Source organism: Zalophus californianus, chromosome 14 (genome assembly GCF_009762305.2).
Source record: "Zalophus californianus isolate mZalCal1 chromosome 14, mZalCal1.pri.v2, whole genome shotgun sequence".
Lineage (NCBI taxonomy): Eukaryota > Metazoa > Chordata > Mammalia > Carnivora > Otariidae > Zalophus > Zalophus californianus.
Window position 1 is genome coordinate 1,986,682 of NC_045608.1, and position 21,941 is coordinate 2,008,622.

Below are 21,941 nucleotides of genomic sequence, written 5' to 3' on the forward strand. Positions count from 1 at the left end.
TCCGAGTCCTAGATGGAGGGACACCGGTGGACTGTGAAATTCTCTCAGGTGACTCATTGTCCCGTGTTTCTATTTTCTGCAAAAAAGTCAGCAGATGGGGGCGTTTTCCTTGTACATAAACATTTCAGGGCTGTGCAGACCCATGCACAGGCTGGGACAGTGTGGGAGAGGGGCATTAGGGCTGGGAGGTCTTGGGGTAACACGCCACAGGAGTTAGGAAAGGCGAAGGAAGAACAAACGGCATCTTACTCTAAAAAGAAGCCAGGTACTTACTGGGCGCCAGGGACTATTTTTAACGGGAACTCTCTCGCTTCAAGCCCATTATGACCCTATGAAGTGGGTCCTGTCATCGTCCCATTTCCGAATTGGGGAAGCTAAACCCCAGAGTGATTAAGTCACTTGCCAAATGCCACTCGGCTAGTGAGCAGCACGAACTGGATTTGCACTGAACCCACCGGGCCAGGATGCTCCCTGTAAGGCTCAGGGTTGACCGGAGTCGGGCCCTTGTCCCCCTACCACAATAAAAGTACCAGAGCTCTCTGAGGTCCAGAGCTGGGTCCCATGGGACAGCAGCATGGTTGTCTCTGAGAGCTGCCCATTCTCTCCGGCAACAGCTCCCAGGCTTTCTCGAATCCACTCCAGGGGGACCCCTGCCCTCATCTTGCCATCACCCATGCATGGACATCATGCCAAGGGCTGGTCCTCTCTCCTCATCCTCTTTGACCCAGAGCACAGTTTCGGGTGGTCAGCCCCTCTGTGCTCTAGGCTTCCAGGACACCACCCTCTCCAGTAATTTCCTTCCACGCAGATCATCCCGTAAACATCACAGGTATTCCCCAAGACTCAGTCCGCAAGCCACATCTCTCCATCTACCCTGGCTCCCGTGGCGACCTTGTCTGGTCCCGTGGGTCTCAATACCATCTGGGTGCACCCCCCGCCACACTGAGCTCTCCACATTGGATTGTGAACCCTCTTCTTTCATCCAGCCTTCCACGCGACACCTCGGCACGGGGTCCCAAGTCAAACTGCGTCCTCAGCCACACCTGCTCGTCACCTGTTCCGCAGAGTTAATGCCTCTTAATGCTTGTCTGCTTCGTCTCTGTGTCTCCGTCACTTCCTTATTCCCAACCTCTGCCAGAGCAGAATTCCTCTCAAGATGGGGGAGGCTTTACCTCCACTTTCCGTGGAGACTCCTGCCCGGAGCCCCGGCCTTCTCCGCCCACAGTGGTTTCTCCAGAGGATGCGGAGCTGGGCCTGGCATCCCCTTCACCCGCATTTTGGGAACTCCCTTTACCCCTGTCTGTGCTTTGCTGGATCGTCTGCGTCCTGGAGCCTGCAATGTCCCTTTTTCTTGATGCACCACGGGTGTTAGGTAAGGCCGGGGTTACTTTCCCTCGAAATACAGGCAGTGCCTGGCGGTTCCTGCATGCTCCAGCCTCACCTCTGGCTGCCCCGAGGACGCGTGGGCCTTACGCATCTGCCGTCGGGGACCCGGGACCCGAACTTTCTCTGGGGCGCCTCTCTCTCCCTGGAAGCTCATCCCTCTGCCCAAGATGGTGCTTGGGAGAAGCAAGTGGAAACATTCATTGAATTAAGGAAAGAAAGAAAGAGCAAAATGCCCAAGGCTGTTCTAACGGAAATCGTGGTAAGTTGAGGCCACCCAGCGGCCGGTAGCTCTGGTAGCCCGTAGCGGCAGAGTCTGACAGTACAAGAGGCAGCCGAGCAGGGCGCTGTCCCATCTACGGGCCACCAGCCACCGGCTGTCCCCTGGGACACCTGCTCCACGGAAATCGGGGGGGCCAATCGCTCAGTCCAGAATCCTTGCTTTCGTTCGCTCGACGCTCCAGTCAACAATTACGGAGCCCCGGTGTCGGTGACTCCCAGGGCTCGTGGAGCAGCAGTGAGGGACGCAGCGTGGGAGGAGGCCCCGCACACTGTGAACGTTGATTCTAAGTGTGGAAAGCCCGGGGCCCAGGGCCTGGGATTCCTCCTCTCCTGCCGCCCCAGCCTCTGCTCCCCGACCACACCAAATCTGCCCCCTCTCGCATCTTTGCCCAGGAGGCCTGGTCCCCCAGTAACGGCAGGGCTGGTGTTTGTGACTGAGATCCTTGCCCTGCCACATGGCCTTGAATGGGCCCCACTCCTTGCTCCCGCACCCTCTGGCACGCCACCCTGCGGGCAGGGCCTTGCTCGTTCGTTTGCCTGTGGCCTGTCTCCAGAGAGCAGTGTCCGCACTCGGAGGGCGCAGGCCAACACGTGGCAGGTGCCCGGCAAACGCTGAGGTGCCAAGATCCCTGGACGCGGAAGGAGAGGTGCGGGTGAGCGGCCACCCATGGACGCGGGGCTGGTCTCAGTGCCCGATGCTGAATTCTGATGCCCGTCGAAGGAGTCCCTGAGCCATGGCTCTGCCCTCCCCATGATCTGTGGGCGCCCAGACCCCAGCGCCCTCCGGGCCACCAGTGGCCAGAGCCCAGCTGCTCCCCAGCTTCAGACTTTGTTTCCCGAGGAAGCTGCATCCTTGCCTAGTTACAGTCGCTGTGGTGATCATCTAAGGGTTTTTCCAAATTTAAAATTCATCTGCAGACCTGACCGATTTTACTGTGGCTCAGAACTGCTCCCACGTGAGAAGTGATGGCTCTCAGGGTTGGGGCTGTCGCGGACGTGGGTGGTAAGAGGAGCCGAGCCCACCACACTAGTCGCGATCTCGCTGTTGTGCGTGGGTGGCAGGGGGTCGCGGACTGACCCCTGCGATCATTCAGTAGGAGCATCTGCCCCAGTCCCATGTGCTCCTGCCGTGCACACCTGCGGGACTGGTGTCTGGGTCAGCGGCTTCGTCCACGCTGACGGGAGGCTCCCTGCAGCCCCACTTCTGGGACTGCCTGCCCCATTTCCACAGAGTGCCCACGATGCCCTCACCCTGCTCATGCTCACCAGCATCCACGCCCTCCCCAGTCGCCAAAGAGACTGGGCATTGGGTACACAGTCCATCCCAGCCAAGTGTCCAGACCTTGACGCTGAGTCCAGCATGTCTGCACCTCTGTGCCTCCCGGAACCCACCACACATGGTAGCCCACTGCCCCGGGCCCTCAATGCCCCGGACGCTCAATGCCTCCGACAACAGCCCCCTTCCTCTGACAGCAGGCCCCCACACCCCTGACACAGCTACAGTCCTTCCACGTGTCACTGTGCTCTGCAGGACATTGTGCCCGTGTGAAGGTCACAGCTCCCCCACAAGTTGGCCGTGGCCCCCCAATGAGCTTCGCGTAAGCTGTTGCTTCGATGTTGCAAGAATTCAGCACTGCCAGCTCGAACTGTTAATTTTAACAATCTATTCTGATTACCCAAATGGCCCAGCTTGCAAGTAGCCTGTGAAAACCAGCTCCCGATCCTCTCTGGAAGCCAGAAACCAACTCATTACTGCTAACTTGGCGCCGTTTTCACGGCTCGCTTTGGGGTTTTTTGTTGTTTTTTATCCTGCCGGTTGGAAACTAACTTTGACTCAAGTGTCTCAGTGGTGAGGTTATTTATATAATCCCTGTGCGTCCTCCGGATGGCTGTCTTTTTTCGCCCCGTTTTGTTATTTATCGTCGCTCTCGTTTCAGCTTTGAAAGGAACGATTTTAAGCCCTTGAAGGTTGCGCTGAATTCAAGAATGGTGCGATGAATCTGGCATTCCATTGCCTCCCCGGCTCTCAAAGCCCTCCGTGGAGACACGTGCCCGCGGCACGTGTGGGGGTAAACCATGCCGGGATCTCAGGCTGCCCCCCAGCGTTGGCCGCACTGGGGACGCCGGGCCCCACCTCCTCCTGAGAGCCTGTGAAGATAATGCCCACTGGCTTCTTTGCGATGTTGGGTAGCCCATCCCTGCTTACTCTCCTGGCGCCTAGAGACCATGTTCTTCTAGAACCGAGAATCCTACAGGTAAACCTCAGTGGAACATATGGATCCTTCATGAGGGCTTAAAATTCTCAGAGGCAGGTGCCCTGCAGTGTCAGAGATAAACCTCCCCACGAACCCGCTTCTCGGCATCTTCAGGAACGTCTGTCTGCGAGGCCACTGAAACCCGTGCGAGGGGGCGTTCGTGTGGCCACACAGGCCGGCTTTCCTTCCCGGCTTGGGAGTCAGACTCAGGCTCTCACGGAACTTCAGCACCTCCAGCTTTAAAACGGGAAGCAGCATGTTCTCCAACCACTGGTGATTGCATTCATCAGGGTGCTTGGTTTCAAGGGGCAGAAAACAGCAAAAGGGAATTTGAGTTGTGCACACAACTGAAGCGGGCTTCAGACATGGCTGGATCCCGCGCTCTCCTGCCTTGGCGCTCCTCTGCATTGGCTTCATTTTTGGTTTACGGGGGGAAGGCCGCTGGCTGCTCCAGCCTCATCCCTCATGGGGGCAGCATGGCTGTGGTACTCCAAACTGACCTCCGCTGGGGCCTGGGTCCAGTAGGCAAGGAGTGTCTGCCCCGTCTCCCCCAGCATCCCCGGGCAGAAATGTGCCAGGCTGCACGCCCGGAGGCCAACTGCCGAGCATCTGGAGCTGTTCTATTGCCCTCGGGACAGGGCCGGGTCCCCAGCACAGTCGGAGTGCTTCCCGGGAGAGGTGGCCACAGACGCCAGGCAGGCAGGCCGTGGTACTTGCTGGGCATGGTCTGGGGGCCGAGGGCTGAGGACGTTGCGTTTCGGTTCTGTGTGAACCCACCGCGGGGTTTAGGCTGCCGCCGTCCTGAGACACTGGTTTGGTGAAATGGGTAACGTTTCTTATTTTGTGGAACACATGGCTTTGCTTCAAGTAGCTGGAGGAGGGCCGCCCCCCCGCCACAGGCTGAGCGGCCGAGAGCCTGCAGATGCTCGGGGACCCCCATCTCAGGCTCTCCTTGGGGCCCGGGGAGATGGCAGCTGACCTTCAGCTACTTGGAGGTCATGTCTGCTTGGTGGCGTCCTGTTTCCCAAGCAGCTTTGGGCACCTGGGAGACGGTGATGCCCCCGCCCCGTCCCCGAGGCTTCAGGAAGGATTGTCCGGCTCTCCTGGGCCCAGCCCCCTTCTGCGTGTGACCGCCTCTCTCCGGAGGAGCAGGGCCTCCCACCGGCCCGGCCGGTCACCATCAGGGCACGCTTCCCCGTTCCGACAAAGAGCATCCCAGCCAGCCGGCACTCATCCCGTGTTTGCCCGAAGGGGAGAGGAATGAGAACTGGTCTAGGTCCTTAGAGTGGAGTTTGACCCACACCCCGATAATTCAGACATTCCTCTGATTCTCTGTCTTCCCCCTGCTTTAAACATTGACTCTTTTCTTTTTTTATCATAAAAAAAGGCTCAGGTTGAAGCTAAGAAAGAACATGAAGGTGCCGTACGGCTGCTAGAGGTAAGTGCCGGAACCCTGACCACCGGCCTCGGGGGCGGGTGAGATCGGAAGTGGGGGGCACTCATGAGCGTCCACTGGGCACCAGCCACTAGTGCTGCTCGCCCACCCCCCGTGCGGTCAGCACAGGGACCACACAGAGAGGCGAAGCCATGTCCCCACCGTCACACAGCCCACCGTGGAGCTGGGGGCCTCACGAAACCCTCTCTCCCCCGCGGGCTCCTCTGGGGGGCATGCAAGGAGGAGGAGGCCATGCTCTCGCTCGGGATGAGGAGAAGGTGTGGCTGTGGGTGGAACCGTGGACGGTGCTCTTTCAGGGACAGCGCTGATGTTAGGGAAGCGCTTGGCAGGTGCAATCTGGGGAGGCGTTTGCAGAATTAGGGAGGGGACAACCTGGGGAATCCGTGTGGTGGATGCCAACCGAGGCAGGGCCACAGTACCACCCGCAGTGAGCCCCGTGTGGGGGACTTCCCATGGCCGCAGACAGAGGCCAGGCAGCCCCAACCCCTTCCCTACAGATACATAGGCAGGGGTGGCCCTGCGTGGGCCTCTGTCCCCAGATACGGGGGGAGGATGGCCCCGTCCTTTGCCCCCAGGGCCATGGCGGCACAGAGCACCGTGTGTGCCTCTCCCAGTTCTCTTGCGTCGCCTCATGACATCCATTCCTCCCGCAGGGGAACGTTCCACTATTACCATGATATATATTGGAAGTGATTTTGTGAGAGCGTCCATTAGCTAATGAGTATCTGGAGGGGTGAGTGTGATGACTGGTAGGGGGAAATCTATCACCTGAGGGAATGGCAGCAGACCCCCAAATGGCCACGCTTCTCCCTGAAAAATACCCACCCCTGCGCGCCGCCCCCCCCCCCCACGCCCATTCGGATCGCCTCCTGGCTGCAAGCGCACTTCCTCGCCTCGGTCGCTCGAGGCCCACTGACTGGACGCGTGTGTGTGCCCCTGCCCTCTGGGGTCTCCTGGCTGGAGCTGGGCCGGGGGTGCTGAAGGCTTTGGCATGGGGGTCGCACTGGAACACGCTTCGGGGGGAACAAGTGCAGACGTGCTGAGAATCCCGTGTCTTCTTTACGAGGTCTTCCCGTGGTTGTGTCTTGCTTTGCGCTTCCCACAGGACACGCTGGATGGCATGCAGGTACTCGAGGGCTCGCGCCCCCCCCCGTGCCAGTGTGCTTGGCAGTGCTTTCCCTCGTGCGTGGGGCAGCCACGGGTGTCTGGGCCCGCTCAACCCGCCTCTTCTCCCGAAGCCGGCAGCCCCGAGCTTCCTCCAGATGCAGGGCGGGGGGCTCCTGGGGGCCGGGGGTGTGAGGATCCGCGGGCAGACCCTCCCTGGCGGGGGGCACTGCCAACTGCCAGCCAGGCCCCGGGACACAAGCTCTGTTCCCGCAAGTGTTGAGCAGGCCCAGCAAACCGGGTCTCCCGTTTCCCACCGCGGCCGTAAGGGTCAGGCTGGGAGGACAGCCCGGAGCCCCGACGACCGCAAGGGGTGGGGTGGGAGGTGGGGACGCTGATCCTGCCCTCGGGCCAGCCATGCCCAGCACGCGGCCCATCTGTCGGTCCTCGGGATTCCACCTGGCCCCGGAAAGTTCCACCGCTCTGTTTGTGTCTGCCGTGCGTGTGGCCGGGGCCCTCCTGCAGGCGAGGCCGCTGCCCTTCTCACTACCTCCGCCGAGCAGGAGGAACAGCGTCGTCCCTCTGAACAGAGTTCTGAGTGTTTCCCAAAACTCTGAGTTTGATCGCGTATTCACGGAAGGGATGGTTGTCCCGCTTTGAGGAGGAGTGGTTCTCAAAGTGGGGTTCCCAGACCAGCAGAGTCGGCATCAGCTGGGGGCTTGCTAGAGATGCAGATTCTCAGGTCCCACCCAACCCGTGGAGTCAGAAAGTGTGGGGGGGGACCCAGAAACCTGGGAGGGACACAGCCACCCTCCCCTCCCCCCACTCCCGGGGGCAGTTCTGACGCAGCCGCTGTCTGGGAAGCATTGCTTCGCGTCCGTGAGGCTAGTCTGGGGACGGAGGGCCTAGGGGACGAGCCAGTGCACTGCACTGGAGTCTCGGCCGATCCATAGCTCAGCGTCTTAGTGACCTGAACCTCCACCCCTCCCACGTGCGTGCATCCTGAGTGGCACGCTGGGGACTCCCCTGAGTCAGGTGCTCTCCTCAGCAGAACAGCCGCCCCCTTGCCCAGCGAGACGCTCACACGGGACTCCAAGTGTTGTCTCAGCAAACATGTGGCAGCAAACTCCCCCCCAGTGGCCGTCCATGCACAGCCAGTCTGTGGGTGTTCCTGAGCCCTGTGTTCTGATGAGCGAATGGCCAGGGTGTCTGGGGATGGGAGGAGGGGGGCAGTCTCCATCCCCATTAGGACGCGTGCAGAGTCCCAGCACCCGCGGAATCATCCGGGCTTACTGTGCGGCCTCGCCAAGGTGGGCGTCAGGCATTAGCTGAAAATAGAGCTTTTCCAGAATCAAGACTGAGCACTCTGTGAACTGCAGAGAAGGCACCATTAGGGAAACAGTGTCCGCCGCACTTCACTGGGGAGTTATTTCAAGACAAGCAAGAGAACGTTTTAAAATTAATAATAATGACAATCCAATGACAGTGACCTGTGGTTTCCTGAACACTCACTTTGTGCCAGGTGCTGTTCTAAGGGCGCATCTGGGTACATCTAGGACACGGTGCGCATGTCGTGTCACTTAATCTTCACGACAGCCCAGGGGGAACCGAGGCACAGGTGACTGGCCCAAGGCAAGCTGGTAAGAAGCGAGTCTGGACTCAAACCCCAGGAGTTTGGTGCTGCTTTGCAGCTGCGTCCCATCCTCCCTGGGAAGTGGGGTCAACTCTCCTGCCGGCAAAACTGCAGCAGGCATTGAACTGTGAATGAGTTCACACGGTGGCGAGACCCAGAAGCGCTGCCTTCCCTGGCAGGGGCGCAGGCCACGTGGACACTGTCCACCAGGCACTAGACACACGTATCGGATTTAATCCGTAGACCCCCCCCCCCCCCCAGTGAGGTCGCTACCATCATCATCCTCTTCCCGGATTGGAAATCAGGCACAGAGACTGAGTCCCTTGCCCCGGGACGCACAGCTTGCAAGAGCAGAGCCAGGCTGTGAGGGAAGGAGGGCCAGTGGGCGGCGCTGTCTGAGGCTGCTGAGAAGGGGTGCAGGGGAGCAGTGCCTGTGTGCGGGGTTCGGGGGCGGCGGGCTCCGGGCCCGTCACAGGGGAAAGCCCCGGGATGAGCTTACTCTCACCACTGTCTGTGCTGTGTGCTTTGTGTGTGTGTTCTGTATGCTTTTTGCCTTATTCTTCGGGGCGCCTTCCCAGCACCTCCCCTGTGGTCGCCTGCTTGCTGGCCGTCAGCTCCGGGATGAGGCTTCAAACTGCCTGTGACGCCAGATGCTTTGTCCCAGCTGGGAAGGAACCTGCGCAGGCTCCTTTCATCCTGGGTCTCATTTGGGGAGACTTTGATGAGCAGACAGTGCGCCCCCTAGCCCAGGCCGGCATGGGGTCTTCTCGGGGCAGGCCCAGCATCCAGCAGCGCTGGGACCTTCCTGGGCCTGGGCCCCTTTGCCTCACGAGTCCTACCCCTTCCTCCATAAAAGTACTAAAACTTACATTTTACACGGACCTGCCTGGGGGTAAAGAGGTTATAGTCCACACTGGATTCATTATTATTTGTTCGTTTCCGATTTTAAAGGAAACTGAAATGAAAACATTTGCGTGGGTCCCTAAATGTACCGGCCCCATGCCGCTGGGCCTAAGGGGGGGTCACCCTGCTGGGCTGGTGTTAGGACACTGAATAACCACGTGGCAAGTGAGTGTGCGTGTGGGTGAGTGAGCGCATGGGGGGAGGACACGGGCTTGGTCCCGTCAGAAAGATCCCGGTTCTCAGATGCATTTGTAGAGTGAGGCTCAGGCCACAGCCTCACATCGAACATATGAAGGTCGTTCTCTGTCGGCACCGTCCGCTGCCAATCGGGGAAGGCCCCGGAGAACTCCCCCCCAAGTGATGCCGTGGGGATGCCGCAGGGGGACGCTGCGGGGAGGGCGCGGGGCAATGACTTGGGGACGATGCAGGGGGGGCGCGGGGACGACCTGGGAATGCAGGCTCCCTGCATCTTGTGACCATGCCTTCTGGCGCATGGGGCTCCTTGGTGACCACGGCAGGGACAGCTCCTACCTGCTCTGCTGTGTCACCCCTGCCCCGGCCAGAGCCGGTGACACTTCACTGCAGGAGAAGCCGGAAGTGCCATCTCCCTGGGCTCAGGGAATGAAACCAAACGTGGTTGACCCGTGGCATCATCCCCGCCCTGTCTGAATTCTAGAATCCTTATGGGACAATGCGATTTTGATACGAAGTGTGCAGAATAGTAGCCAAGTTGAGAATCTGAGAGGTGGACACATAACGATTTGTAATTAATGTTTTATATCTGACACGTCTTCGGAAGCCCCTGCCCCCCCCCGGGGCTCTGTGCCCCCAGAATAGCCTTAGCAGCCCCACACCCTGAGGCTTCGCTGTGAGATGAGGTGGCTCGGGACAGGGAAGCCGTGCGTGCCCCGATGCTTGGGAGCTTGGCTGCCCTGGGACTAACCCCCACTCCGGCTCTGTGTCCCAGGGGCCACCGCCTGCCCCCTCCCCGCTGTTGGCACCCCGCAGGTGATACAGGTATTCTGAGGTCCCACCAATGACAGGTGCTTATCTGCACACATAATACTACGTGACAAATGCACATCTGTCCGGAAACAGGGAAACTCCGGCGATCCAGACCCACCAGCTTAGAATTCACTGCCATTTCCGTTGGAGAATTGGACAGATGTTGAATCACATGAACCAAAGCAAACGTTGAAGACACTTGTGCTAGAGACAGGCATGGTGTAGAATGCTAACCATCAGCCCAAGAGAAGTCTGCACTCACCAGAGTCTACCCTTGGTGACGGCATCGTTCCATTCAGTCTCGAGACTGCATCGTCCTGCAAAGATTCTGGAGTTTGGAGCAATCAGTTGGGAAGATCCCGGAACTCAGCCTGTGGAGGTGAACGGACGGGGGATTTCCCATGTGCTGTAGAGCTGCCGGCAAGAGCCCGCGGAGATGGAGTATTAAACTGGCAGTGGAAGGTACTCCTGAGTTGGGCATCACTGTGAAAATGACACAGAGTATCCCTGTTGATGATGAAACGTAGGGAATTCTGGTAGCCTCGCATGGGCTCAGGCGTGCTCTCACACCTTGCTGAAAATCGACGTCCAGGCAACCAGTGGGGGGGAGCTCGGGTGTCTGAGTTGCTAGGCTAGCTGCAACCCCCTCCCCTCGGTGTCTGCACTGCGGCTTTGCCCCCAGAGAGGGGGAGACTGCCGCTTCTGCTAATGGAGCCCCTCCCACAACGCCCCGGGGTCTGACTTTGCAATTCCCCATTGGGTTCTGGAAGACACGCTTCACCCCATGTTCTAGGTGGAGACAGGCCCACAGAGGCCGCAGGACATGCCTCTGGGTCCCCATGAGTGGGGGGGGGACCCGCAGTCGGAGAGGCCTGGGTTTGTCCGGCCCCTGCCTGGGTGTGCGACCCCTGGCTTTTGTGCGTCTTGGCCTTGTTTTACTCCCCGTGCCGTGGGCTCATACCACCTGAGCCCGTGGTCTCCCTGGCCATCAGCGAGGCCGACAGCACCCGGCACAGAGCGGGTGGACGCCCCCGAGTAAGCAGCTCGGCAATCAGGATGCCACACGGAACCTGACTTCTGTGCGCTCCCACACCGGGGGCCCAGCCTGCCCAGGACGCCCCTCGTTCTCCCTGCTCCTCGAATGAGTCACGGCCACTCCGCACTCTCCACCTGGCCTGGCTGGACCCAGGGCCCAGCCCCCCACGTGGCTGTCCTCTACGAAGCCCAGAGGTCTGATGTGGAATGCGGAGGGGGGTAGGGGCACAGATGGCTACAATCACGCTGGGATGTGTTTCCCTTCATCTTCATAAATACCCACGACCACATTTGCAAGTCTCTGTGTTTCTTCCAGGGATAATTTACTTGCCTGATGTCTCTGCCATCTGTTAGCATCGCGGTCTGCGCGGTCCCCGTCCCCTGCAGGTGGCCAGCTCCCCGGGGGCCACCCGTCCAGGAGGCGACAGGGCTCTGGATGCTGAAATACATACCGATGTGCGAAGAAGCCAGCCGGGCCGGTCGGTGGGGTCGCGGCCGCCTTCCTGCTCCCTGGGAAGGCGGTCCTCCTGCTGGTGACTCAGGGACCGGGGGGGGGGGGGGTGCTGCAGCCAGGCCAGGACACCCAGCTGCTGGGGGCTCCTTCAGGAAAAGCTGCCTCTCTTCCGGAAGGCAGGAAGCCGGCTTCCAGAGGGAGCGCCCTCCTGTACGAGACGCACTTTGGGCGTAACGGGTCCCGGGCTCCCCAGACCACTGAGATCAGGCACCGGAAGCTCCTGGGCTCCTGTGGCCCCCCGGCCATTTTCTCGGGCGCCTGGGGGGGGGCGGTGAGGCAGGTAACAGCCGAGGAGAGCTGTGGTTAGGTGTGGCCCGCATGGCTCCTCGAGTCTCTCTGGAAGCAGCAGGAGGAGGTGGGAGAGGCCTGGCCGCCCCCCTGCAACTTTGCTCCAGGTTGTGCTGAAGGCAAGGCTCCCACACGTACAGACACGGGTTAAGCAAACACTCTGATGAGCAGGCACATCTGTGTGTGTCCACAGCTCCGCGACGTCTGCCTGCATCCTGGGGACCTCCCACCACCAGTGTGCCTGGAAGGCTCACTCGAGGGAAGCAGGTCAAGCTGACGGGCCTGGTCCAGGAGGCCTTGGGGAACCAGAAATCCTCCGAATCCGCATCTGGACACAGGACCATTCAGAGGCTTGTGGCTTCTGTTCCAGTCTTGGATCCTGTCCACTCGAAGGCAGGATGACACCACGAAGTTTGAGCCAATTGACGTATCTTGAATACCTTTAATGTCACCAACAAATGCCCGTTTCTCCCATTCGTCATGCTTAGGGAAAAGCTGATATTTCATCAGGGGTTTTTTTCCCCTGATATCGTCCCCACAAATGAGCGTGGCTTGGGCACCGATGGAGACGGGGTGGCTGACGTCTTCGGGGCAGCTGCGTTCCTAACGTCCGCCCTGCCCACCCCTGGGATGGGAGTCTCAGGGGCAACAAAGATTGTTCCGGAGTGGAATGCCAGCTCCCCGGGACACATGCTCTTCATCCAGAAGACTGGGCCCCCAGAGCCCCAGACCCTGTGGGGGATCCTCCTGCGTGTCCAGGGCTCACACGGGCACAGTTGGAGGCCATCGCCTGGGCCACAAGGCCATCCAGCCAGCCTGACCAGGTGCCGGCTGGGAACGCTGCCCGGGTTTTCGTGCCCAGGGTCACCGAGTGGCCGTACCGTCTCCAGACCGGCCTTGTCTGGCCTTGCCAACATTTAAACATGGAGAGATCTTTACATTAAAACAGAGACTCTCTTCTCCTTTTGGAAGACTGGAAGTTTAGCCCCCGTGGGTCTGGACCAATGCCGAGCAGGTGCCCCCTCCGGCCAGAACATGCATGCTCCCGTTCACTGTGTTCCCCAGCATCGCCCTGCTCGCCCGTGCTCCCTCCGGCACTCCCACCAGCCTCCATGGTTGTCTGGGTACACCGACATGCCCACCCACTCCTCGGACTGCATGGTCAGCACGTCACCAGCCACTCCTCAGAGCGCCCTGTCCGGGCCAGCCGCCGGGAAACGCACAGCCCAGTCGCCATCGGTGAAGAGGACCCCTGAACAAAGAGACACAACCTGGCAGGAGGGGGTCACTGAGGGCAGTTCCCAGGGAGCTCGGAGGCTACACTTGCTAGCAGTGGGTGCCAAGGATGCCCGTGCATGGTGGCCCATGACAGGTGCTGCCGTCAGGCACCTGCACGCGGCCCCGTCCCCGGGCATGTCTGCGTCCTGCAGGGTCTGGCTGGGAGCGCACGTCGCCCCCTCCGCCTCAGGGCCCCACCCCTCCCAGAGCGCCACGCCACACAGCCCCAGCAGCTGGCCGCTGGTGACAGGCGTGTCTCGGATGCCAGGTTCCAGGGAGGCCCGTGAGGACCTCGGCCATGCTCCACGGGCACCACCGGACTTTGACTGCCCAGGCCGGGGACCTACAGCATCATCTCATATTGTTAAATCTGTTCACATCTGGATTTCTCCTGTTTTTACGTTCCTTTAGCGTAGAGTTCCGGGAGCTGGGTGCACACGGAGATTCCCGTTGCCACAGTGGGAATGCGGATACCCGTCACCCCCTACTCGGACTCTGTGCGTCGTGCCGTCCGCGGCCCCAGCCCGGACGACCGCCGATCTGTCCTCCATCACTCTGGCTTTGTTGTTTCTAGGATGGCGTGGAAGTGAAGAATCCATGTGCTGTTTTTAGTAGGTGGTACCGAGGATTTGATCTGCCGGCCTTTCTCCTAACGCAGGTGAAAATGCGTTCACGGCCACTTAAATAGTGCTCGTGTTCTCCCACCAGCCACCAAACATTCTCGCACACCTGGACAACCCCAGTGAGCTCAGGGCCCCCCGTGCCCGCTTGCTCTCCTCCTCTGAGGACGCTGCCCGTCCCTCAGGGTTCACGGCTCTGCCCTGGAGCGAACGAGTTGGGAGTTAGGGCCCTCGGCCTCGGGGCATCTGACAGGTTACTCAGTTCTGGGGTCGGCCCAGCTGGAGGCGGGTCTGACGCGGTTCCCTGTCCCCCGCCCGGGGCCCGGGAGTGCGGAGCTCACTTCTCTGCCTTGGCAGAGGCAGCAATCGCTGATAAGCTCATTCAGCTTTTTAGAAGAAGAATCCTGCTGATTTTTTTTTTTTTTAATGAATCGAAGAAATTAATTATAGGCTTGGGATTTGTTAGGTTTATTTTTGGAAATCCCTGTTCTCAGACATAAATAGCACTTCATTCTATACTAAGGAGCTGGCAAGCTTAATGCCAGAGGAGGGGAGAGGAGGGTGGGGAGATGGGGAGGAGGGGGGAAGGAGGGTATGGGGGGGAGAGGAGGAGGGGCGAGGAAGCGGAGAAGGGGGAGAAGCATGTCTACCGCTGTCCTCCGCGGGTCGAGGGCTGTTCCTGGCCGTCCCTCATTCCCGCACACACACCCATATTAAACCAAAGATCTACTGGATGCTGACTCGGTACCAAGCTCCGTTCCAAGTGCTGGGGACGCATCGGGGAAGCAGCAGACGATCCTGCCCTCGTGGAGCTGACATGTTAGCCGGGGACCAGGCAACACACGGAGTTAATAATGCAGCAGATGGGATTCTCCATTTATCATGGAGTAAGGAGCAGAGACAGGCAGGACTCCATCCATGCAGACGAAATGAGCCACCGCACCGCAGATCCGCAGTCCCCTCTTTTCACGGATTTGGCAAACACTTACTGAGCACCTACTATGTGCCCGATTCTGTGAAAAGCCCTGAGGTTGTATCGGGGAGGGAAGCAGAGAGAGAGAAGGCTTGGAGCTTCCCATCCAGTCTGGAGACAGACGAGAAGTAACCAGGGGCTCGCGTACCACGGGGGCGGTGAGCACCACGCAGAGAGTGCCTCGGGGGGAGGGGGCAGAGCCGACCCTCCACCTGTCCCTCCACGGTGCGTGCACCCAGCTATAGACAGTGCAGGCACTCTGGTCGCTGAGACAGAGCCCTGCGTCTGCACCAGGATAGGAAGTGTGGTCCATGAGCGTCTGGGGAAGAGTGTACATATCAAGCCAGCCAACCTGAGAGCCCGCGGGACAGCAACAGGACAGGAGCGGGGTCAGAAGGGAGCTGCCCCGGGCTGCCCCTTCCCTGCCATGTGTCCGAGGGAGCCCACCCCTCTCCCCAGGGCTCCGGAGACATCCCTGCATGTCTGCAAATGTTGCTGTGTGCTAACCAAATCCAGCAGAAAGAAATTCCTTTTTATTGCTAGAGCAGTGTTCCTTGGGACTCTGCAGTCTAGGGGTGGGCGCCCCCATGAGAAAAATGCATCAGTGGATTGGCAACTGAGCTGCCCCCCAAGTCTGGTATGTGTCACCACCTCACACTCCAAATTTCAAACGGCTGTGGCAAGACGTGCCAACCACAAGGGTCCAAGCTGAACACAGAGCCCAGAACAATCCACGGTTGGCTGGGATCTGAGTGTTTGTAGGGCTTCGCGGCCTGTGTGGTTTCCCACGTCCGGCCGGGGAGGGGACTTGGCCAACAGCCAGGCTGCACAGGATGCCTGGTTTTATCAGACGCTGTTCTCCCACGGAGGTGGGAGGTGGCTCGCCGCCACACACGCGTGTGCATGGGTGTGCACACGCACACACCCGTGTGCACACCCATGCACACACGCCTCCCCCACCCCTGACCGCGTGTCCGTGCCTCTGCCGTGCAGAGCAAGGTGCGGGAGCTGGAGGAGAAATGCCGGACGCAGAGTGAGCAGTTCCGCCTGCTGTCGCAGGACCTGGAGAGGCTCCGGGAGCACGCGGGGAAGATCGACCTGCTGGGTGGCAGTGCTGGGGCCTCCTTGGACGTCCCCGCGTCCGGCAAGCCTTTCCCGCAGTTCATGAACGGACTCGCCCCCTCCATCGGCAAAGGTGAGTGCCTGCCCCGCCCCTGCGTCGCGTTGTGGAGCAGGGATGGCCAGCGACCCCACAGCGGGGCGAGCCCAGTGCATGTGTCTGACTGCCTGCGCTGGACACCCGGCATCGCGGGGCTCTGGGTGACGGCAGGCCCCCAGCAGCCACTGGGCATGCCCGTAGCACCAGCCCCTGCTCCGAGCACTCGCGGGTGTCAGTCCACGTGCTCTTGGCACGGCCGCGTGTGGCAGGCAGAGAGCAAGACTGAGGCCCTTGCCTGGGTCACACAGCTCCTGGCAGTGAGCTGGGGAGCTCCCGCCCGGGGCCGTGAGACACACTGCTGGGCTGTGACCCTCTCCGCCTTCATGCCAAGCAGCCTCCGCGTGGGGACGAGGTCCTGCCGCGCGAAAGCCGGGAGGGTCACAGTGGTGAACGCCCACTCACGCTCAGGAGGTGGGGGGTGGGGGGCAGCACGGTTCGACCTTGCATGCTGGGGGAGGGATTTTGTCTTTGTATCTGGCTGAAAGACCACCGGGGTCTGCACACGGCCTCACTGAGGAGCTCCTGCCTAGACGCAGAGGGCTGCCTGGGCCGTCAAGGAGCACTTTCCTCGCCCAAGGGCAAGCCACAGGAGTCACCCTGGTTGCCAGAATACCCGCCTGTTCAAAACTTGTTTTAATTAAGGGGAGATGAGTGTCAGACTCCCCCTTTGGAATTCCATAAAGGAGAGAATTTCCAGATTTCTTCCCCTTATCATCAAAACAGAGGATGAGGTTTCTTCAGTGGTTCATGATATTACAACGAAGCGACGCTGCCTGTGTCTTGATAAATCACCTTTCCCTGCGTGGCTCCCGTTGGTGCCGTCCTTCCTGTGTCCCTCTCAGCCATTAGCTGGCATGTCACGTGGCTGTGAACAGCAGGGTGGGGGGCGGGAGGTTGGCAAGTCCCTCCGCAGCGTCCCGAGCACATGGTGCGCCCAGGCCGGCTCTGGGGCCTGCGGCTGCGATGTCAGCCGGAGGCTGGGCCCCACGCGGAATCTCCTCTCAGTGGGTGCAGACATGAGAAGCAGAAGCAAGGGGACAGAGGAATGGCTCGGACAGAGGTGTGGGGACAGGGTGACGAGGTAGAAGGTGACCCAGGGCTACGTTAGATCAGGCGGCCTCAGACGCCCGCCTCCAGGAAGTGACGTTGGGGCCATGTTGCCCGAAGGCTAAGGAGAGGCAGGATGGTTTCAGCTCTTACTCCGTGAGACGAACGTTCTCAGGGTGGGTGGCCATATGTTTGGCCGGTACGCATTTTTCAAGACCCCAACACGTTTGGTGACTCCCAGGACTCAGAACCGTGCTTAGAGCTCTGATGGCGACACGGGACGGTGACACGGTCAGATCCTAAGGGCAGAGACAGGATGCCTGCAGGATCCACGCAGGCCACGGGAGCGCCCCGTGCAGGCAGAGTTCCTGCCCAGGGAAGCTGTGGGGGATGCGGCGCCCAGGGTGGTCACATGGTGCCTCTGCCTGGCGCGCACTGGAGCCCCAGACCACCGGGGAAGACAGGTGCTCGGCACAGACCCCATGGGGCCTGGTCACGCTCCCGACCCATGCCACTGCGTTCGGGCCCTCGGCCAAGCTGCACGTGGCAGGCAGGCCCTTCTCCCCATGGCATCCTGGTCCTGCTGCATGAGCTCCTATGTGCAGAGTGTAGACGCGTTGAGTGTCCAGAGGGACGGCTCCAGGAAACGGGATATGATTCCTGATGGCGGGAGCGGGCCCTCAGTGAAAGCAAAGCCAGCAGGTGCTCGAGGCACCAAGACTGCTGCTCGGACCCTGGTGGACCAATAAATGGGTTTGTACCACGGTTTCCGGGCAGCCATCGGGAAGAGCCGCCATCCCGATGGGCCGAGCTCACGTAACGATGCGCGCGACCTCACCCCGCGAGGGGCCCCCATTGGCAGGGCCCATGCACGCTTGGCTTTACCCTTGCCGCACCGGCATCGCTGATGGATGCGTGGAGGAGAGCCCGCAGGGTCCCCCGAAGCCCCGCGGTCCTCCCGAGGGCGGTCCTCCCGAGGGCATTCTCCAACGGGTGGGCGCCCCGGGGGCCTCGGCAGCTGGGCCCCGCTTTCTTCCCCTGGGTGTGAGGGGAGCATGGAAGGGCCAGCCTGAGGCAGAGAAGGACTGTGGGCAGATGCGTGGCCCACCCGCTCTGCGTCCTCCTGCCCAAGGCCAGCCTGACCCGGAGGCTGAGGAGACAGTTGGGGGTTGATTGGGAGCCGCTAAGGGACCGCAGGCTGCGCAGTGGACCACGTCTGACGTGAGTGCAGGCCCCGCAGTCAAGTCCAGGTCGAATCTCAGGAGAGCAGCGCCCACTGCAGGAGGATTGCCTGGGAGCCAGTGAGGTCGAGGGCGCTGGCGGTTCTGACGGTTTTGCCTCCGCCTCACGCCGGCTCTGAGTGGGACCTGGACCTGGACCAAGGACTGGGCCGCGTCAGCCAAACGTGAACACGAGGAGACCCCACTGTGTTCATCTTGCATGGTCCGCGCATCCACGCTGCTGACCCCGGCGGTCATCGGTCAGGATGGCCAGGTGCTGCTGTGGCGCACCCCGACCTCAGGGGCCAGATCTGCCCCGCAGCGCTTGGGGGACGGGCTGCACTCTCCTCACTCAGGAGCACTGGAAGGCACAGCCTCTCTCTAGAATGTTCCATGGAAAGGAAAAGGAGGCAGTGGATCACACACCTGCTCACCTCCACTCACAGGGTGCTGGCCGGACCACCGTGGGTCAGGGTTCGCACCCCCCACGGCCCGGGGCAGGGAGAAGCAGTAATGCTTCGCACCTGCCATTCTGAGGCTTTTGGGTCGCTTCGCACCTGCTGTACGCCGAGCACCTGCCCTTGGCAGAGGGGACAGATGGCGGCGACCCGGCAATGCCCCTGCCCTCCGGGATCTGACCCCCCCCAGCAAAGCCCCGTGTTTGTTGTGGCACCAAGTCCAATTTGGGGGCTCTCTCTCACAGTTCCCTTAATCAGGCTGAGCCGCGGGGCCCCTGGCGGGTGGGACACTTCCCGCCTTACACTGAATCACGTGGTATTTCCCAGCTGGGACACAGCAGGTCACATCTTCAGGGAGGCGATCCCGTGGTGTGACGGCTACAGGCAGAGGCCGGACGCGACGGGGGGAGATTGCGCTCCTGTGTTTCACGTTGGAACCCTAAAAATGCCTGGCCCTTTGGCCACTTCTTGTGTTAGTTAGGACTCTTTCGGTCATAAATGACAGCAAAGCCGACCTAAACTGGTGCGAGCCGGAAGGAACTTACTTGTCGTCAGGATGAGGAGACAGGAGGTCCAGCTCCAGGCACAGCTGGACTCAGGGGCTCGAACCACATCCCCAGGAGGCGGTTCCTCCCCACCTGGCGGCTCCCCTGCTATGAGCGCTCTGAGGGGACCAACTTTTCTCCTGGTGGCAGTGTGGCTGCAGCGTCACCGAGCCTCCCAGCCTCCTGCATGGCAGCCAGGGAAAGGGAGAGCCTCTCTCTCCACGACTCCCTTTAATTCCCTGTGGCGGGAACTTCCCTCCCCACGCGACACCACCGTTGCCCCCAAGCCATTCTCATGGCCAGGAGTGGGGTCAGGCTCGCCATGGGGACCCAGGACAGGGGTGGGGGGTGGGCGGATCCCAACACGGAGCCCCGAGGCTGATGCAGTGAGGGGACAGGCATGCTGGGGGGTCGAAGGACCCGTGTGTGCTGTTATTTCATCTGTGTCCTTGTTAAACTGTCTCGTGTCGTGGTCAGCTCAGGAGAGCACCGTCCGAAGCCGCGCCGTGATCGGGGACTACATCCGGCCCCTCCCACTTGCTGGTGACAGGCCGGAGCCTCCATCTGTCAAGCCCGCCTTTCTGTCGAGATCCGCTAGCCCAAGATGCGGGTTTGAATCAGACGTGAGTCCTGGTGTGTGTGCGGCTGGTGGCGACGCCAGAGTCCTCCCCCCTTCCTACCTCCTCCCTCCTCCTGCTTCTCCCTCCCACCAATCCCCATATCCAGCCTTCACTGATCCTCATGTCGCCGTCTCCATGCAGTCTTCCCGGATGTCTCAGCCTTGGAGCCCCGGGCACTGTCGGACAGGCGAGCGCGGGGAGTGGTGTCCGTGTCCTGGGGCTGAGCTCCTGTGAGCAGAGGACACGGTCACTCTCCATCTCCATGTCTTCACAGAAGCCTGGCAGGGCCTGGCACACACGCCCGGTCCACCCAGCAGGTCCCATTCCCTGCATCGGGGAAGACCCCGCCTCGGGTCCGCTCCTGGCGTGGGAGATGCGTTCCGTATAAATGTCCTCCCGAGTGACTGGGGGCCCACGCTGCGGGAGCCGCTCCATCTCGGGGCTGGTGTCTCACGGGAGCGCCACCATCTGGGGCAGGAAGCTCAGCGGGGCCCGAAGGGTTTCCCGTGTGCTCCTGGCACGAAGCGTAACTCGAACATTGTCTGTGTCTTTAACAGATGGATAATGAACGGAATTCCAATACCTCCAAGCAGAGATACTCGGGGAAGGTCCACTTGTGTGTCGCCCGCTATAGGTAAGCACGAAGCTCCGCTCTGCCCCCCTGGGCGTGGGGGGCCCCCCCGAGGAGGCCATGGGTCTGGGAGCGCTCCCCCTGGGCCCTGGCCTGCAGGCACCAGCTCCACCAGGCTTGGGTGGGGGGGTCCTGTGGTGTCCACACTCGGTGAGAACGCACAGGCCATGGGCTCCGCATGACTCAGAGACGAGCGCAGAGCCACTGTGTCCCCCCCAATTCTCGACCTGCTTCGAAGGAAAGCATCCTGACGCCAGATCCTGCTAGGACAGACACAGCCGCTCAGGAGTTAGACAGAAACAAGCAGACAGGAAACACTTTGTCCCTCCTTCACGCTCAACCACGACCCGGCCTCTGGTCCCAGGTGCCCCGAGTCTGTCTGCGGCACGCTGACACCACCCCCAGCAGAGCCGCAAGCTTCAGGCAGGCGGGAGTGACCGGAGGTTTAGCCCAGCCCTGTACCTTCCACACCCTTTGTTTTCTCCAAGGGGAGCCATTTGTAACAGCTGTTATGCTGATTAGCAGATTATTTTCTGATTAGCGATCCATTCACTTTGCCAATGAAAACCCACTTCTGCTGCTCAGATAACAGAAGGGTTTGGAGTCGCTCCCCCGGGGCCACAGGCTTCTCGATTAGGAAGCCAGCCAGCCCCGGGGGCGGGCACACCCCGCTCTGAATGCTGGCTGCACCCCACATGACCTGCACTGTCCGTGGGGACGCTCGCTGCCCCAGCCCTGGGAGGAGCTGCCGGGCCACAGGGTGCGGGGGGGGGGGGGGGGGGGGGGGCTCGACCTGCCTGTGTCACAGAGGAGGTGGGGCCATCCGGATGCTGAGGGGCGCTCTCCGAGCTGGCTTCCAGGGTCCCGAACCACATACCCCTGCCTCCCCCCGCCCTGTGCCCTGGGCTTGCCTTCCCTCCACTCCCCGGGACAGGCCGGGGCTCATTCCGGGGACAGGGGCCCCGAGAGCCGGTGCACCCCAAGGACGCAGTCCATAGCAGTGTGAAACCAGGCACAGAGAAGGCAAGAGTGACTGGCTGGTTTCTGCAGGACGTGGCAGCTGCCAACCACAGCCGGAGTGCACCGCGTCCCCCTAGTCCTGTTCCTCGATGGCGCTGTTGACGGTTTCCTGGTGGTGCTTTGATGTCTGTGTGTTTTAGGCCAGAAAAGCCCAAACCGCAGCAAACTGTGAACAGCACAGAAGCTGGGCCCAGAGAGAACGTGGCAGATCCAAGTTCTCTAAATGTCCTTAGAGTGTCCCCAACGGGGCGCTTCTGAAGGAGAGGCAGGAGTTTGGGGGGTTTCCTGGCGGCCAAACATCGACATTATTCAACCAGCCTCTGGACAGAAGTTTCTCCAAACTTAGAACAGGAGAAGCCCTGCCCTGGATGTCGCTTCCCGTGGCGGCTGGTATACTCACCTCCCGCCGATGGCCGCCCGCTTGTCCCCACATCTCCTGCCTGCTCCCCAGC

General features: G+C 60.8%; 1 protein-coding gene across 12 annotated transcripts in view; it reads left to right on the forward strand.

Moving 5' to 3' along the window:
* Nucleotides 1-21,941, forward strand: part of RIMBP2 (RIMS binding protein 2) — a 79,462-nt gene that overhangs the window by 15,041 nt on the left and 42,480 nt on the right. For 11 of the 12 annotated variants that reach the window (XM_027575833.2, XM_027575825.2, XM_027575827.2 and 8 more), the window contains 4 exons: nt 5,308-5,358; nt 15,723-15,924; nt 19,696-19,841; nt 20,396-20,472. In XM_027575833.2, the coding sequence (XP_027431634.2) occupies nt 5,308-5,358; nt 15,723-15,924; nt 19,696-19,841; nt 20,396-20,472 (476 nt within the window). Of the gene's footprint in view, nt 1-3,792; nt 3,921-5,307; nt 5,359-15,722; nt 15,925-19,695; nt 19,842-20,395; nt 20,473-21,941 lie in introns of those variants that run through there. The other variant, XM_027575826.2, reaches the window with a different exon arrangement.